Raw genomic sequence first — 15,407 nt, 5'->3', positions numbered from 1 at the left:
CTGGGAAACATAGGAAACCCCATCTCTAAAAATAAAATTACAACAAAGCAACCATAATGAAAATAGTGTGTTATTGGCATAAAGATAGACACATAGGTCAATGAAATAGAATAGAAGAGTGCAAAAGAACCTTAAAATAGATACACCCTCATATATATGGTCAAATGATTCTTTTTTTCATCCAGAAAGAAGATCTTGGTCTGTTGCCCAGGCAGGACTCAAACTCCTGGACTCAAGCTATCCTCCTTCTCAGCTTTGTAAGTAGCTGGAGCCATAGAAACAAATCCTCATGCCTACCTAATGAAAATGATTCTTGACAAGGGTGCCAATAGCATTCAATGAAGAAAGGACAATCTTTTCAACAGGTGGTGTTGGGATATTTAGCTATGCCCATGCAAAAGCATGAAGCTGGACCCTCAGCTTACAACTACACAAAAATTAACTCAATTAAAACCAAAAACATAAACAGAGAGTTGCAGCTACAGGTCAGGCCCGGTGGCTCATGCCTGCAATCCCAGCACTTTGAGAGGCTGAGTCAGGTGGATAATGAGGGCAAGAGATTGAGATCATCCTGGCCAACATGGTGAAACTCTGTCTCTACTAAAAATACAAAAATTAGCTGGACGTGGTGGCACACGCCTGCAGTTCCAGCTACTTGGGAGGCTGAGGCAGGAGAATCACTTGAACCTGGGAGGTGGAGGTTGCAGTGAGGTGAGATTGCACCACTGTACTACAGCCTGGGCAACAGGCTGAGACTCCATATCAAAAAAAAAAAAAAAAAAAAAAGTGTTCTAGAAGGAAACATAGGAAGAAATCTTCACAACATTGGATTTGATAATGATTTCTTGTATACTGAAAGCACAGCGAACAAATGTAAAAATCGATAAATTTAACTATATAAAAATTTAAAAGTTCTGTGCATCAGTGAACAACATCAATACCATGAAAAGGAAATCTTTGTTATGGGAGCAAATATTAGCAAATCATATATCTGGTAATGGGTTGCTATCTAAAATATGTTATCATTCATAATTAGATTAAATTATTTAAAGTAAAACCCACAATGAGATACCACCTCAAACCCAAGAAAACAGCTATTATAAAAAATAAAGCAAAACAAAACAGAAAATAACAAGCGTTAATGAGGTTACGGAGGAATTAGAACCCTTGTGCACGGTTGGTGAGCATGTAAAATGGTATAATTACTATGAAAAATAGCATGCTGGTTTCTCAAAAAGTTAACAGAATTAATGTATGATCCAGCAATTCCACTTCTGTGTATACATAATGCAAAGGATTGAAAGTAGAGTCTTGCCAGGGTACATGCACACCCATGTTCACAGCATTATTATTCACAACAGCTAAAAGGCAGAAGCAATCCAGGAGTCCACTGCTGAATGATTACAGAAACAAAAGGAGGCACATACACACAGTGAAATAATCAGTGGGCTTAAAAAGGGAAGAAATTTATGTACCTCCTACAATATGAATGGATCCTAAAGATATGCTAAATTAAATAAGCTGATCACAAAAAGACAAACACTGTATGATTCCTCTAATATGAGACATAAGGAGTACTCCATTTCATAGAAATAAAGTAAAATGGTGGTTGCCAAGGGCTAGGGAGAGAGAGTAAGGGACAGCTTTTGTTTAATGGGTGTAGAGTTTCAGTGTTGCAAGAAGACAGATATTCTAGAGATTGGTTACACAATGATGTGATTTTATTTAATATTACTGAACTGTACACTAAAATATGATTAAGGCTGTAAATTTTGGGTTATATATTTTACCAAATTTTTTAAAAGTGTTCACTGCAAGAATTTAGGAGTGTTCAGCACAGCTGCAATGTAGGATATCAATATATTTAAAATTATAACAATAATAGCAATAAAAATATTTTTAAAAGATGCTAGTTGAATAGAATATATTTTCTTCTAGACTTTAATAGTATTTTTCGTCACTGTAATTGTTTAAAGGTTTTGTCGATACGGAAAGAACAAAACAAAGATGACTAACTTAACTTGTTACTGATTATAAAACACACAGAAAAAATTATTCTGTTTGAATTATATGTGGTTAGATCTCAGCAGTATTAATTCACATCCAATAAGATGGTGAAATTTTGACTACATAAAAGATAAAATCTTTGACAAATAGGACATTTCAGAAAGTCAACGCTTTGCTGGACAAGATATCTTATTGACTTAATAGCTAAGTCATGATATCTCACAGCCACGATTCAAGTTCCAGTCTTCCTAATACAACTATGTTGCTGACTCATCACCTACATCCCAGTCAGGTCAGCTGAGGGCTTGGGTGTTGTCCCGCATAAAGACAGTGGCATGGACTAGATGGCATCCCAGCCCCATCATCCTAGATACCAGGAGTTGAACTTCTGAGTAGACCTGCCATTGTGACAACCTGGTAACCCATGTCCAGACCACTCCCCCATTACTAAGCCCTTTGGAACAATCTGAACAGGAGAACAAACGTCATACCCAGGAGAGAAGGTGGCAGATCTCTCAGGGTGATGTAGCCCACACACCTCACTGAGCCTGTCTCAGAGTGTGTCTCCTATGAGGGTGGCCTGAGTCATAAGGAATAGCTATTCATAGACTGTAAATCAATGCTAATACCAATACGTGGATTTGAAAGTCATTAAACATCCATTGTGCGCATGGCCTTGTGTTGAGTAATTGAGGTAAAGAAATATAAGACACCTGAGGCAGGTCATTGAAGAATTTACTATTATCTCATTAGAATGATATGCCACAGGAAGGAAAAAAGAAGTAGAATTGAGCCACATTGTCCTGGAAGGGCAGAGACCGTGGCTTGCATTGCAGAGAAAAGCATAACCAAAGTACAAAAAATAATCCAGTTCAGCTTCAGGTCATTCCTCAAGGTACATGGCAAAGGCTTAAACTAGAGGAAGCACGCAAGGTCTTGTTTCACTGCAGGAATTTGGGCATTTACCCAGATACGGTGTGCAATCCTGAGCAAGATTTTACTAACAACTGAGTGTTAATTATTCATGGAGATGAGAGAGTCTTTTCCTGAATCTCACACTGGAACAGCATCAAGGAGGCCCTTTGAACCTGGCCGTGGACTGTGCCGCCGATGGGTGAGGCAGCACCTGGGCATAGAGGACCTGTCTCTTGTCACCTACATGGGTCATATGACCAGGTGAAAACTAGCAGCTTCTCACCTGGGATCAGAATAGTTCCCATTAGTGCCGCCTCATTCTCCTTGGAGCTGCCTTAGGTCTTTTCGTTGGAGTTTGGCCTCCCAAGCCCTCTTTTTCTATATCCCTGATAGTATCATTTAATCCAAAATTTTATAGAAATCTTTTAATGTCCCTGATGTGTCCCAGATTCTGTGTGTGTGTCTGTCTGTGTGTGTGTGTGTGTGTGTGTCTGTTTGTGTACAAATACGTGTCTATACCATCACTTTTACAAGTCTGATAGGAGTCAGACACACCTGGGACAGAATCCTGCTTCTGTCACTTATTAGTTGTGTGACTTCTGAAAATCCCAAATTATCTCATCCTCTGTTTCCTGAAATTGAAAGGAGAATAATAAAGATACTTAAATTTAAAGGAGAATAATAAAGATATGAAGATAATAAAGATTAGTCTCCAGGATGTTGTGAGAATCAACAAAATTATAGAAGGAAAATGCTCATTAAAGTTCCTGGAATACAGTGACTCCTCATATGAAATATCTGTCTATCAATAATTTTAAAGGGAATGAATATTTTTTGAGATGGTCCAAGTCCGGGGCACTATGTGAAGGACCCTGGAACAGAGACCTCTAGTGGAGGAAACTGGAAGACCTGAAAAAGTAGGAAGACTTGAAATGCATTGGGAAAGTTTCAGTGTTATTTCTTTGTTTCAACATGAACAAAAGTTTTTGTCTAAAGGTCTATTTAAGAGCATTTTTAGGAGATTAAGATTTACTAATGTCAATTTGGTATATAACAGGTGTTCCTTCCATATCTTGAGGGCAATATTATTTAAAAAATGAAAGAACTAATTAATGAAAGCGAATTAGACCAGGGAGTAATCATGTGAAAAAGTTCTCTTTTCAGGAAGTGTCAAAAGCAGTTCTCCAGAACACGTGATGAGGTTAAAATTGCCACAATAATACCAATATCCAGGTAATAATGGGTGTAGAAAATCAGTATCAATATCAGAGCTATGTATATGGACATAGGCATAGATACAGAAGTAGAGTATATAGATATAGATATATAATCGACCTAGTTCTATTATTACAGTATCATGTATCTCAAGGTACGTGACCTTCCCTGCAGTTACACTGCCTCATTTCTCTAGGGTTTCTCTATGATTCTAATCTTCATTGGAATCCAAAATTGATCTTTCCACACCATCCCCCACTCCAGAAATAATGATCCCTGACCATTAATAAAGTCTCATTTAGGGCTCTGCACTGTGTTCAGGATCAAGGTCAATGGCCACCGACTGACATTCAAGGCTCTGTGCATAAGACCCTGTACAATTCCTCTAATTTATGCTTTGCTAAGCAGGACCGCCCACTAGCAGTTCAAATCTCACTTGCTCAATTTTCCTTTCTTTTTGACATACCTCACGAATCAAAAGTTTTAATGAAACTTTTGACAGCACAATTTGTGACTTATATTGTGTAGTCCCCATCAGCTACCAGTACAAAGTCATGGCCACATGGGTGGTTAAGGCTTTTTAATTCCTGACAGCAGCATTAGTGGTGGAGGTTCAGGGGAGGTATGAATGGCAAACCTTAGAAAAGAAGTTGGAAACGCTTTCTGTTAAGTCTTCAATGTAATACTTAAGAAGTACATGCATTTTTTTTTTCCTATGGGGAGTTGCTGTGTTTGCAGAAGTGGCGCGGCAAGTTGAGAAATACAGTATAGGAAGTGTGTTCTGGAACAAAGTGTAGATAATTTAATGCAGATAGAAAAGGAAGAAAGCAACAAGATTTGATGGAAGATTAATAGAAAAACAATTTTGATATGTAAATGTGCCTAGAACTAAACTCATTGCAGAAGTAGTCAGTGGGAAAACTGTATTTTCAAAACATATTCGTGGGCTTTGTTCTCTTTTTCATGTATACACATGCATATGCGTGCATGTTTCTGTGTGCACCTGGAAATGTGCAGAAGTATATGTATTTGCATGTGATGTGTGTATGTGTGCACACACATATATGTGAGGGAGGAAGGATGCTGGGTGCAGCTAGGACCAGTCTCTCCATCCTTCTCTCCCTCTAGGGCTGCACTCACCGAGGGAGAGAAGCGTGGAGAGACTGGTTAGGCCCTTGAAGGGGACCAGAGACAAAGAAGCTGTGCTTATAAGAGACAGTTCAGATTTGGCCAGAAGCAATGCTGCTTCAGGCTAGTTGACATAGGACAGACAGAGTTGGGAGCAGTGATCCCTTCCCACTCCTGCCCCCATTAACCCCGATTCACTCCAGAGGGCCCCACTGTCCCCTGAGGTTCCAAGACCACCACCAGCAGAGGACAGGGTGAGGATGACAATAGCCACTCAAGGAGAATGGAGTTCTCATAGAACAAGACACTGAGCAGATTCCTTGTTTTATTGTTTTAATCAGCAGATGCACGCTGCAAGAAGATACGACGTGGAGTGAGCTAGGAGCTTACACAGAGGGTGGGAGGGTGGCCACGAATGTGAGGTCCAAGGCCAGTGGATGGAGATCCAGGAGAGGATCTGAGTTTCTGGACTTGAGGGAGAAGATGTGCTCTTGGTAAGTTCAGAGCGTTCCCTGGGACCTGTGAGCCTCTCAGGTAGGCCTAGGAGGAGAAGGCGGATGTCCTAGAACAGGATTCCGCTCTTCTAGGCTCAGGGTCCACTTCAGCAGCAGCCTCCAGAGTGGCCACTGCCGCCTCCACAGCAGCTGGAGCCCCCTCCGCAGCAGCTGGAGCCCCCTGAGGGCTGGCTGCAGCAGTCAGAGCTCTGGGGTCTGTGGCGGTGGGACCTGTGGCGCCTGTGGTGGCTCAGGCAGCAGCCACCTCCCCCGGAACTGCAGCAGCCCCCAGAGCTGGAGCCACAGCAGCCCCCAGAGCTGACGCTGCAGCAGGAAGACACTGGAGGGCACTTAGGGGGGCACTTTGGGGGGCATTTAGGGGCAGGGCACTTAGGGGTGCACTTGGGGGTGCACTTGGGAGGGGGCTGGCACTGCTGTTGGCTCTGCTGGCAGGACATCTCGGGGGCGGGTGTTCAGGAGCTGAAGGAAGGTCAATAACAAGTCAGACCCAAGCAGAGGCCACCGCTGTTTATTCTTGTCCTTTCCTATTTCGTTTCTCTTTCCTTAGTTTGATAAACTGTTTAACTGTAGTGGTAGATCATTAATCACTTAAAATTGTGTTATTTCTTGTGGTTTGGCAAGTGTTGTCACACTATCTTTTGAGTACCACAATTTCATCTTAAGTCAAGAATTACTATATCTTTTACAAAGAAGGAAACTGAGGCAATACGCCCTATGAAAAAGTATGTGAAGATTAATTTAGTAAATTAAAGAAAGCAGTTTTTCTCATTGTGTCAAACAAAACCCTGAAACTGTTCAGTATAGAAACCCGGTGATACAAATATTTTCTTGGAAAAAGAAAATGAAGAATTTTCTCTTAAAGTAACTTCCTAGATGACTTTATCTTGCAAAAACCTGTGCATGCAGAATTGTAAATGGCTTTGGAGACAGGCTGGTCTCACAGGCTCCCTTTGTTAAGGAAGATGCTGAAGAACAGTTTTGGTGCATAGAGGGGATTTGAACTCAGGAACCCTGGCTCCAGGCTGGTGCGCTGCCATATTCAGCACACAAAGGCCTCACAGAAACATCTTGGCACAGTGATCCTCAACTTGCTATGTCTAGCTACTTAAAGAGAGTCTCAATTCAAATTTGAATCTAGAGATAAATGGGTTTCCAAAAGCCCTAAAAGATCCTGTAATTATCTCTACTCCACTGATTGAGAACTACTGTCTCTAGCTGAAACTTACAAGGATTGTCACAGTTTTGCTCTGAAAAGTAAGTGTCCTCTTTGAAACTGTTCTAGCAGAGCCTGGCTGCCTGGGCTTCCATTCCCTCTGACCTTAAAACTCAGCCAGTTGAAGCGCAAAGTCAGAAACATCTACATCTTTGTGTTACTATTTGGCCCTCTTCATGCCTCCTGTGCACAACCTCCTTTAATTTTCCTGAGGTCTTGACTTCTATCCAGATGGATCCCAGTCCCCAAGGCCCTGCCCAGCCTCCCCTTCTGCCCTGGGCTGAGCAACTCTCTGTAGAAGCCCCTGCTCCTATTCTCAAAGGACACTTACCAGGATCACAGGCAGCACAGGGTCCTTCAGCACTTCAGGAGGTGAGTGGATGGGGTGCTCTGGCCCTGGGCCCTTTTATCCTGGCCTGAGCTATGCCTCCAGCTGTGAGACAGAGCCTGGGCATGAGAGAACCTGCCTTTTGACACCCACGTGAATTCTGAGGAAGTGGTGATTGGCAGCTCTTCACCTGCTTTCCTCCCTGGGGTTCACAAAAGCTGCTCCCAGTTTGGAATATGGCCACTTAAAAATAGAAAAGGGGTGGGAAAATCCTGACCATCGTTTCCTATCTTGCTCTCTGTAGCGAACATCTAATCTGTTTAGTTTCGGAGCTTGAGTTCTCTACTTTTTTTAACTCCAAAATCTTGGCTCTGTTGCTCTGGGCAACCTGGCTTAACTCAAGTTTTACAGAATGCTCCAACCCTCAACTCTCTTACAGTGGGGGATGTGTGTGTGTGTGTGTGTGTGTGTGTGTGTGTGTGTGTGTGTTCCTGCATTACAACCGTTAGGTAACTGGTTAAAGAGTCAGACCTAGATAGAAACCTGATCCTGCCACTTACTACCTGCCTGACCTTGTGAAAAATATGAATAGCTGATCGCCCTTGTTCTCATTTCTCAACTCTGCAATAGAGGTAATATAAAAAATATTGTGCAGGGATGGCTGAAAGTCAATGAAATAAAGCAAAGGAAGTTTCTGGTGGAGAGTTTATAACATGTCATTTTCTCCAAACAAATGCCAATGCATTCATATTTTTAAATTATAACTGCTTTATAAGGAGAGTGGATTTGATTACAAAATATAAGACCCTTTTGTTTTGTTGAGGTTTTAATGAGAATATATAAAGGAATGAAGGAATAAATGAATGAAGTTTTACAGAGAAGGGAGAGAGAGGTGACTTGATCTGCTAATGAGAGTGAGAATTAACATTTTCCAGGGTTATGTGGGTGGGCTTAAGTGAAGCCCACCGATGAAGAAGGGGAAAGGTAGAGGAGATGGTGAGATTGTGTAAAACGGGCTCTGCCTGGTGCAGCGGACCAAGGGAAGGACATTCCTAGTGGGTGGAGCCTGGAACATGTTTAAGATCTGGAGTATTAAACATTTTATAGAATCTTTTCTTTGTGCTTTTAAGCCTGTCTCAAATGCTGGAAGGTCCCAATTCAGTTATCTGCATGAACACAGCCCTCGATTTAAAAAAATATTCGCATTTTTACACTTTCAGGAGATTAAGGGAAGGGGCTAGAGCTTACCTCTGAGTTAAGATAGTAATTTAGATGATAATAATCCCATATATGGTATTGTAAGGTTATTAAACAACTAAACAAATGTATCAGATGAAAGCAAATTAGAGTTGGAGGTGATAGGCAAAGAAAGCCTACTTCCTTCCAGGCTTGGAGACCTCTGGAACTCCCTGGACCCTGAGTGCATGTTGACTTGATAATACCTGGGTCACTTTGTGCAGTAGGAACACTGGTAGCATGTGGCTGAGATGTGCGTATTTGTATATATTTCTACTTAAAGATATTACAGAGACTATGAAAGGAACCACATATGCAAATGTGTGTGCATATATGAATATATGTGTATGTTACCATGTCTGTCAGTATCTTGTATTGTCTTGTGTTCTGCCTCTCTGAAATTGTTCTGCTTCTCATCTCTCTTGTATTTCCTTTTCTCTAGTCTTCACTGAGTTCCTGAAAAGCTCTCTATCTTTCAAGCCTCTCGAACATTTCCCCAGATCATTAAGGAAATATCATCTTCAGGCCCCCACTGGGTCCATGTGAGCTCCAATCTCTATTAACTCGTGTTTGAGGCATATGCAATATGATCCTTTGCTACATCTGCAGTATAGGCTTTGCTGTCTCCCTGTAGAAATGCTTAGGGTGCAATGACCCTTTGGGTGAAATGACCTGTTTTCTCTCTTTTGTTTTGTTTTTAACTTTTGTTTTAGGTTCAGGGGTACACAAGCAGGTTTATTATGTAGGTAAACTTGTGTCATAAGGGTTTGTTGCTAAGATTATTTCATCACCTAGGCATTAAGCCTCGTACTCAATAGTTGTTTTTTTAATTTTTTTTTTTTTTTTTTGCTCCCTTCCCTCTTCCCACCACTTGCTTTCAGGAATGCCCCAGTGTCTGTTGTTCCCCTCTTTGTGTTCATGTGTTCTCATAATTTAGCTCTCACTTATAAGGGAGAATATTCAGTATTTGGTTTTATGTTCCTGCATTAATTTTTTGAAGATAATAGCCTCCAGCTCCATCCATGTCCCTGCAAAGGACATAATTTTATTCTTTTTATGGCTGCATACTATTCCACGGTATATGTGTACCACATTTTCTTTATCCAGCCTACCACTGATGGGCATTTAGGCTGATTCCATGCCTTTGCTATTGTGGATAGTGCTGGAGTGAACATACACATTCATGTGTCTTTATGATAGAACACTTTATATTCATTTTGGTATCCCTCCTTCTCCAACATCCGGGCTTTATTCCATGACCTACGCATTTCTAAAACAGTGCCATTCAACTGTAACTTCTTTATGAATCTTAATTTTCAAATATGACTACAATAAACTATCCTTGATTCTGCAGCTTGGTTCTTATATTTATGTACCCCTCAACAGTTTCTAAAACAGGGGTGGACTCCACGGGTAAGCAATTTAAAAATGAATTGATTACTATTCACGTCATCCTAAATTTGTGCATGACTTAAGCCATCATCATTGTAATTCTCACTCTGAGATATTACATTACATTATAATAGCCTTATCACCCTGCAGAAACCAGCCACTGAATTACCTGGCTATAGCTTATGATGTTCCAAAGCATGAATTTAATGAGAGAGTAATCAAGATATTGATTACTCAGCTTACATTGGCATTTCTGATCTAGAAGCCCAGCCCATTCATTCCAAGGTTCATGAGGATTAGAAGCTATTCTATCTGTGACTCTGATACCACAAAGGGTAGCACCCAATCTGTCAATTAATCTGACATGCATTGGGTTAATAAGGTAACAATATGATGTAACATCATAAGGATTGTTGCCTTATGTTTGGTGCTAAATTTCAACAGCATTTGAAATTTATTGAATTTGTCACCATTTTAATACTAGCGATATGCACTAGCAAAGGAGTGATTTTCTGAGAGTATATTTCTATGTTGTCAGGCTCTCATATCACAAAAGATAGGTTGAAAGGATGCTGAGACCTTGTAAAAATTAACTTAGACTTAGTGGATTTTACTCTGTGTCCCAGAGCCAGCACCACACATAAGTGGTTTTTAATTTGTTTTCTTCCTCTGCAACCCCTGCATAGAGTGGTAACAATAACCTGATACTCCAAAGTTATTAGAAGAATACACAGCATATCTAATTATTTCTTTATAAGTAATTGGATCAAACATTTAAGCATAAAAAATTGATAAATCTCATCACATAGTGAAAGAAAACTATATGTCAGAAAGCATAATTTTAAAAGGTGGAAAATATAAATAACCAGCTGAGAAAAAGTAAAACACATAAGTCAGGAATATTATTAAAATCCATGATAAATAGGAAATCCTTACAAATTTGTAGAAAATAAATAAGCCTGTCTATAAATGAATGGGCAAAATGCATGAGAAAAACAGAGAGCTTGGAAAGGAATACAAATGATCAAAATATTTTGAAATTTATCATTTCATATTTGCATATACAAGTAACCAAAGACTTGTATATAAAACAAGGATGGTCTCTCGAGGATGAGGTCTGAGTCTGCCACTGAATTACCTGGCTGTGGCTCATGTTGTTCCAAACAATGTATTTAATGCAAAAGTAGTTAAGATATTGGTTACTCAACTTACATTAGTAGCTTTTATCTAGAAGCACAGCCCATTCATTTCAAGGACAATAAGGATTAGAAGCTATTCCTTTGTATCAACTAGAAGAAACTTAAAATCAATAACCAAAGAGTATTGCTGAAGGTGATAGGACATGGGTCTTCTAAAATTGGCACAATAATGAAAATTCGGATGAAATTTGCTGACTCATTACTCAACAAATAATCATTTTGTGTATACAAATTAAAATTTAAAATGAGCATACTCTTTATCCAACAGTTGTACTTCCAGGAACTTAAGGAGAAAAACTTGGAGAAAGAAGATATATAGACAAGAATGATTACTATAGAAAATTAAAATAACATTAAGAGTTAGAAAAGTTGCAAGATGTAAGAATAAATCTATATTAACTAGCAACAAAAAATTCAGAAATATAATTTAAAAAGTTGCTATTTAAAATAGAAAAAATACATAAAATCTAAAATATAATTTTAATGTAAAATATATTTGATAAAATGAGAAGACTATTAAACAGCATTACAGAATAACATAATAGAGAGATACACTATATTTTTGGGTGAGTAGAAAAAAGTTTTAATAACATATGACAATTGTCCATAAGTTAATGCATATTCTTAATGACATTTTCATCAAAATTCTAATGTTTTGTTTTGCTTCATCTTCATTGTGTGGGGCATGACAAACTGGCTCTAGTTCTTACATAAAAGAGCAGGGATTTAGTAATCACCAAGCCAATCTTAAAACTTGATGGAAACGGTGTGATTTAGATATTGCAATTGATTATACACCTATGGTAATTAAGGCAGCCGGATGTTCTCAGAGGTGTTGACAAATTGACAATGACAAAAATTGTTCCTCCAATTATAAATCTACAGAAATGTGAAAAATTGATTCTGACCCAGCGGTATTTCAGATGAGTGGGAAAAATGGAATATTGGATTACAATACTAAGACAATTGGTTATCCATTCAGAAAAATGTTTAAAATATATTAAAATGTACAAAAATTTCTTTCTTGATTGAATAAAAGCCTTATTTTTAAAAAGAGAAAAAATTTCAACTTTTTAAACATAGGGAAAAGATTTCTGAACTTACAAATGGTTGAGATTTATTAAAATCATGAAAAGTACAAACAACATAGTTACTGTTGCAGAAATTCAACTATGTTAAAAATAAAACACTAGTTTATCAAATGACACCATTGAAATGCAAACAAGAACATACTTTCTTAGAATACATATTCACAACACATTTAATAGCAGTACATTAGAACCAGATCGCATGGGCTCATTAACACTGGAGAGGCAAGAAGGGCAGTATTAGGGCCAAAACTTCAAGGCTCCAAAAAGAAGTGAGAGCCTTAAAGGCAGGTGCCCTCCAGGGAGATTAAAACAGGAGATGATGGTTGGGATTTTCCAACCCCGCCTTTATTTCAAAATGGCCATATTCCATGATGGTAACAGCTTCCCTGAACACCTATGAAGGCAGACATGTGCAGAGCTACCAGTCATCACCTGTCACCAGACCTCTGTGGGTGTCAGGAGGCAGGTCCACTCATGCCCAGGCCCTGTCTCACAGCGGCAGGCAGAGCCCAAGGACAGGATAAAAGGACTCAGGGCCAGAGCACCCCATCCACTCACCTCTTGAGGTGCCAAAGGACCCTGTGCTGCTTGTGACCTTGTAAGTGTTCCCTGGGTACTGGAGAAGGGGCTTCCACAAAGGGGTGCCCTGATCAGGGCAGGAGGGGAGGCCAGGCATGGCCTCCAGGGCTGAGGTGGTGCTGGCATCCATATGGGTGAAAGAGGGAGTCTCAAAAAAACTGAGGAAGGGCAATGGGGACAGACAGTGGACATGAAAAGAGGAAGTCCTGTGACGGTGACTTGGTGCTCTGGAGAAATGAGATGGATCTAGAGTTCTTGGGTCTCTCGTCTGAAGGCACTGCAACATTGTCATGTTCACCTGTAGCTGTTTTTAGAAAGGGATTTTTATCTTGGAAAATATAACTGTCCTTTCTTGAAAAGTTGAGATGGAGACAGTGGTTCCCAGGCAGTGTAGAGGGTATCACAGCTGACTTGCTTCATCTCACATTTAATGGTACTTGGTGAGACAAACAAAGTAGACAAAAAATATATGTAAGTGCTGAGCATTCGGTACAGGTGTTTGTCTGCTGAAAATGTCAGAGAACCTGGATAAGAGTCTCAACTTAATTAAATGATGTTTCCCCAGTTCTCCAACATTCTTTACTGTTCTGAACTTCGATGTCCTTACAAGATAATTTAGAACATTCTTCCAAAAGAGAATAATGGTTTTCCCTTGAAAATCAATTTTATTTCCAAACTCCTTTCTAGACTCTTTTCATGATTCAGGTGTATAGTTGATGCAGAATGTCTCCTCTACATACTCCGTGCTTGATTTTGAGAATGCTTTCTTAATATATGTTAGCCTCACTTTTCTAATTATAAAACAGTTGAAAATGCTTTATGATTTTATAAGTATATTAAGAGCATCAGGTTCAAAACAGAGGCTATAAGTGTATTTAGTCGATTATTAGAAATAATGAAACTTCCAGAGATGAATTAGCTACAGCTACACTTAAGCAGTTCATCGAAATGAAGGGATTAGAAGTTATGCGGAAAGGGAATAACTTTCTAAGAATAGGCAGGAATGGTCTCTTCCTGGATCTAACTTGCTGTCTGACTCTCCCCTAGCTCCTGAGCACCCGCCCCCGAGATGTCCTGCCAGCAGAGCCAGCAACAGTGCCAGCCCCCTCCCAAGTGCACTCCTAAGTGCCCCGCCCCCAAATGCCCCCCAAAGTGCCCCCCTAAGTGCCCTCCAGTGTCTTCCTGCTGCAGCGTCAGCTCTGGGGGCTGCTGTGGCTCCAGCTCTGGGGGCTGCTGCAGTTCCGGGGGAGGTGGCTGCTGCCTGAGCCACCACAGGCGCCACAGGTCCCACCGCCACAGACCCCAGAGCTCTGACTGCTGCAGCCAGCCCTCAGGGGGCTCCAGCTGCTGCGGAGGGGGCAGCGGCCAGCATTCTGGAGGCTGCTGCTGAAGCGGACCCTGTGCCTAAAAGAACACAAATGGCCAAATATTTCCCTTTCCTCTTCCTTCTTCTGAGCCTGCCCATGTTGCTGATAGTCTTGGTGAGGGTTGAGCTCAAGCATAGAGGATTCTTCTGTCTTGGAGTTCAGGGGCTCAAAACTTCTCCCACAAAGCCATGTACTGACCTTGTTTTGCATTTGTGTGGTTGCTCTGGGAAGCCCGAAGCACAGACCTATAGCCCTTTGCAGCTGGTCTTCTTGCATAGCTCAGCCTGATGTCAAACAATAAAACCAGAAATATGCATTCCTTTTTGCCTTGACTGATTGTTATTTCTTCATTGGTTTTCACACTCTGTCCTCATCTCCAGGCTCTCCAAATATGTCACTATCTACAGACCTTATTCAAATTTAGCCATTCTTCATACTAATGTCCTTTATAGCAAAAGACAATTTTGTTGATTCAAAAGCCAATCCAGGATTCTTCATTGCCTTCACAATAATTGCCATGATTCCTCAGTCTCCTCCAACCCGAACAGTTCTTCACTCTTTGTCTTTCATGACATTGACCTTTTTAAAGAACCATCAGTTTTGTAGAATGCCCCTCAATTTGGATTTGTCTGATGTTTGTTCTTGAGCAAGTTCAGATTACGCACTTTTGCAAAGATCCACAAAAGTGATGTTACCTTTAGAGCATGATACTGAGCCTCACATGGTGTCTAATTGTCCCATTCCTGATGACAGTGGAAACACTATACCCCTGAATTTGGTTGAGCCTTTTTTGCCGGTAGAAGCAACCTTTCCACCCTCGCCTGAGGAGTTTGACCCTGATTTTCCTAAGGAGACTGTAATGGGCTCTTGTGAGGCAATTGCCTTGCAAGACATTGATGACTTTTCTCAGGACCCCTCCCTTCCACCTCTTTTTGCTTCTAAACTAAGGTTCCAGCAGGCCCCCAATCAAGGTACAAGTGACCCATGACAAGGTGCACTACACTCCCAAAGAACTACACGGTTTTTCCAGGGTGTACAGACAGACATTCAGGGAATACGTGTGGGAATGGATATTAAGAGCATGGTACAATTGTAGGAGGAATATAAGATTGGATCAGGCTGAATTGATTGTAGAGATTCTAGGCAATGTTACAGTTTAGGGAGTAAGAAAAGACCTTAACAGTTACTTTGGTTGGCTGCCCAAAACGTGGACCAAAAGGTG

General features: G+C 40.5%; 1 protein-coding gene and 1 long non-coding RNA gene across 4 annotated transcripts in view; one reads left to right on the top strand and one right to left on the bottom strand.

Annotated features, from left to right (window-relative positions):
• The window catches only part of LOC104649910 (late cornified envelope protein 1F), a 95,007-nt gene that overhangs the window by 69,877 nt on the left and 9,723 nt on the right, over positions 1-15,407 (top strand). Inside the window, exons 1-2 of one of the 3 annotated variants that reach the window (XM_010329674.2) lie at positions 12,790-12,837; positions 13,866-14,504. The exons of 1 other annotated variant lie outside the window; for it this stretch is intronic. In XM_010329674.2, coding sequence (XP_010327976.1) covers positions 13,888-14,208 — 321 coding nt within the window. In that variant the 5' untranslated portion in view covers positions 12,790-12,837; positions 13,866-13,887 and the 3' untranslated portion in view covers positions 14,209-14,504. Of the gene's footprint in view, positions 1-12,789; positions 12,838-13,865; positions 14,505-15,407 lie in introns of those variants that run through there. One more of the 3 variants, XM_074389675.1, reaches the window with a different exon arrangement.
• On the bottom strand, positions 5,582-7,371 carry LOC104649911 (uncharacterized). Its single transcript, XR_743680.3, has 2 exons — positions 7,325-7,371; positions 5,582-6,239 (listed from the first exon to the last, which is right to left on the bottom strand). It is a non-coding gene; the product is annotated as an uncharacterized LOC104649911 (long non-coding RNA).

Source organism: Saimiri boliviensis, chromosome 19 (assembly GCF_048565385.1).
Source record: "Saimiri boliviensis isolate mSaiBol1 chromosome 19, mSaiBol1.pri, whole genome shotgun sequence".
Lineage (NCBI taxonomy): Eukaryota > Metazoa > Chordata > Mammalia > Primates > Cebidae > Saimiri > Saimiri boliviensis.
The sequence above is the reverse complement of the archived record's forward strand: the minus strand, read 5'-3'. Positions and strand labels throughout refer to the sequence as shown.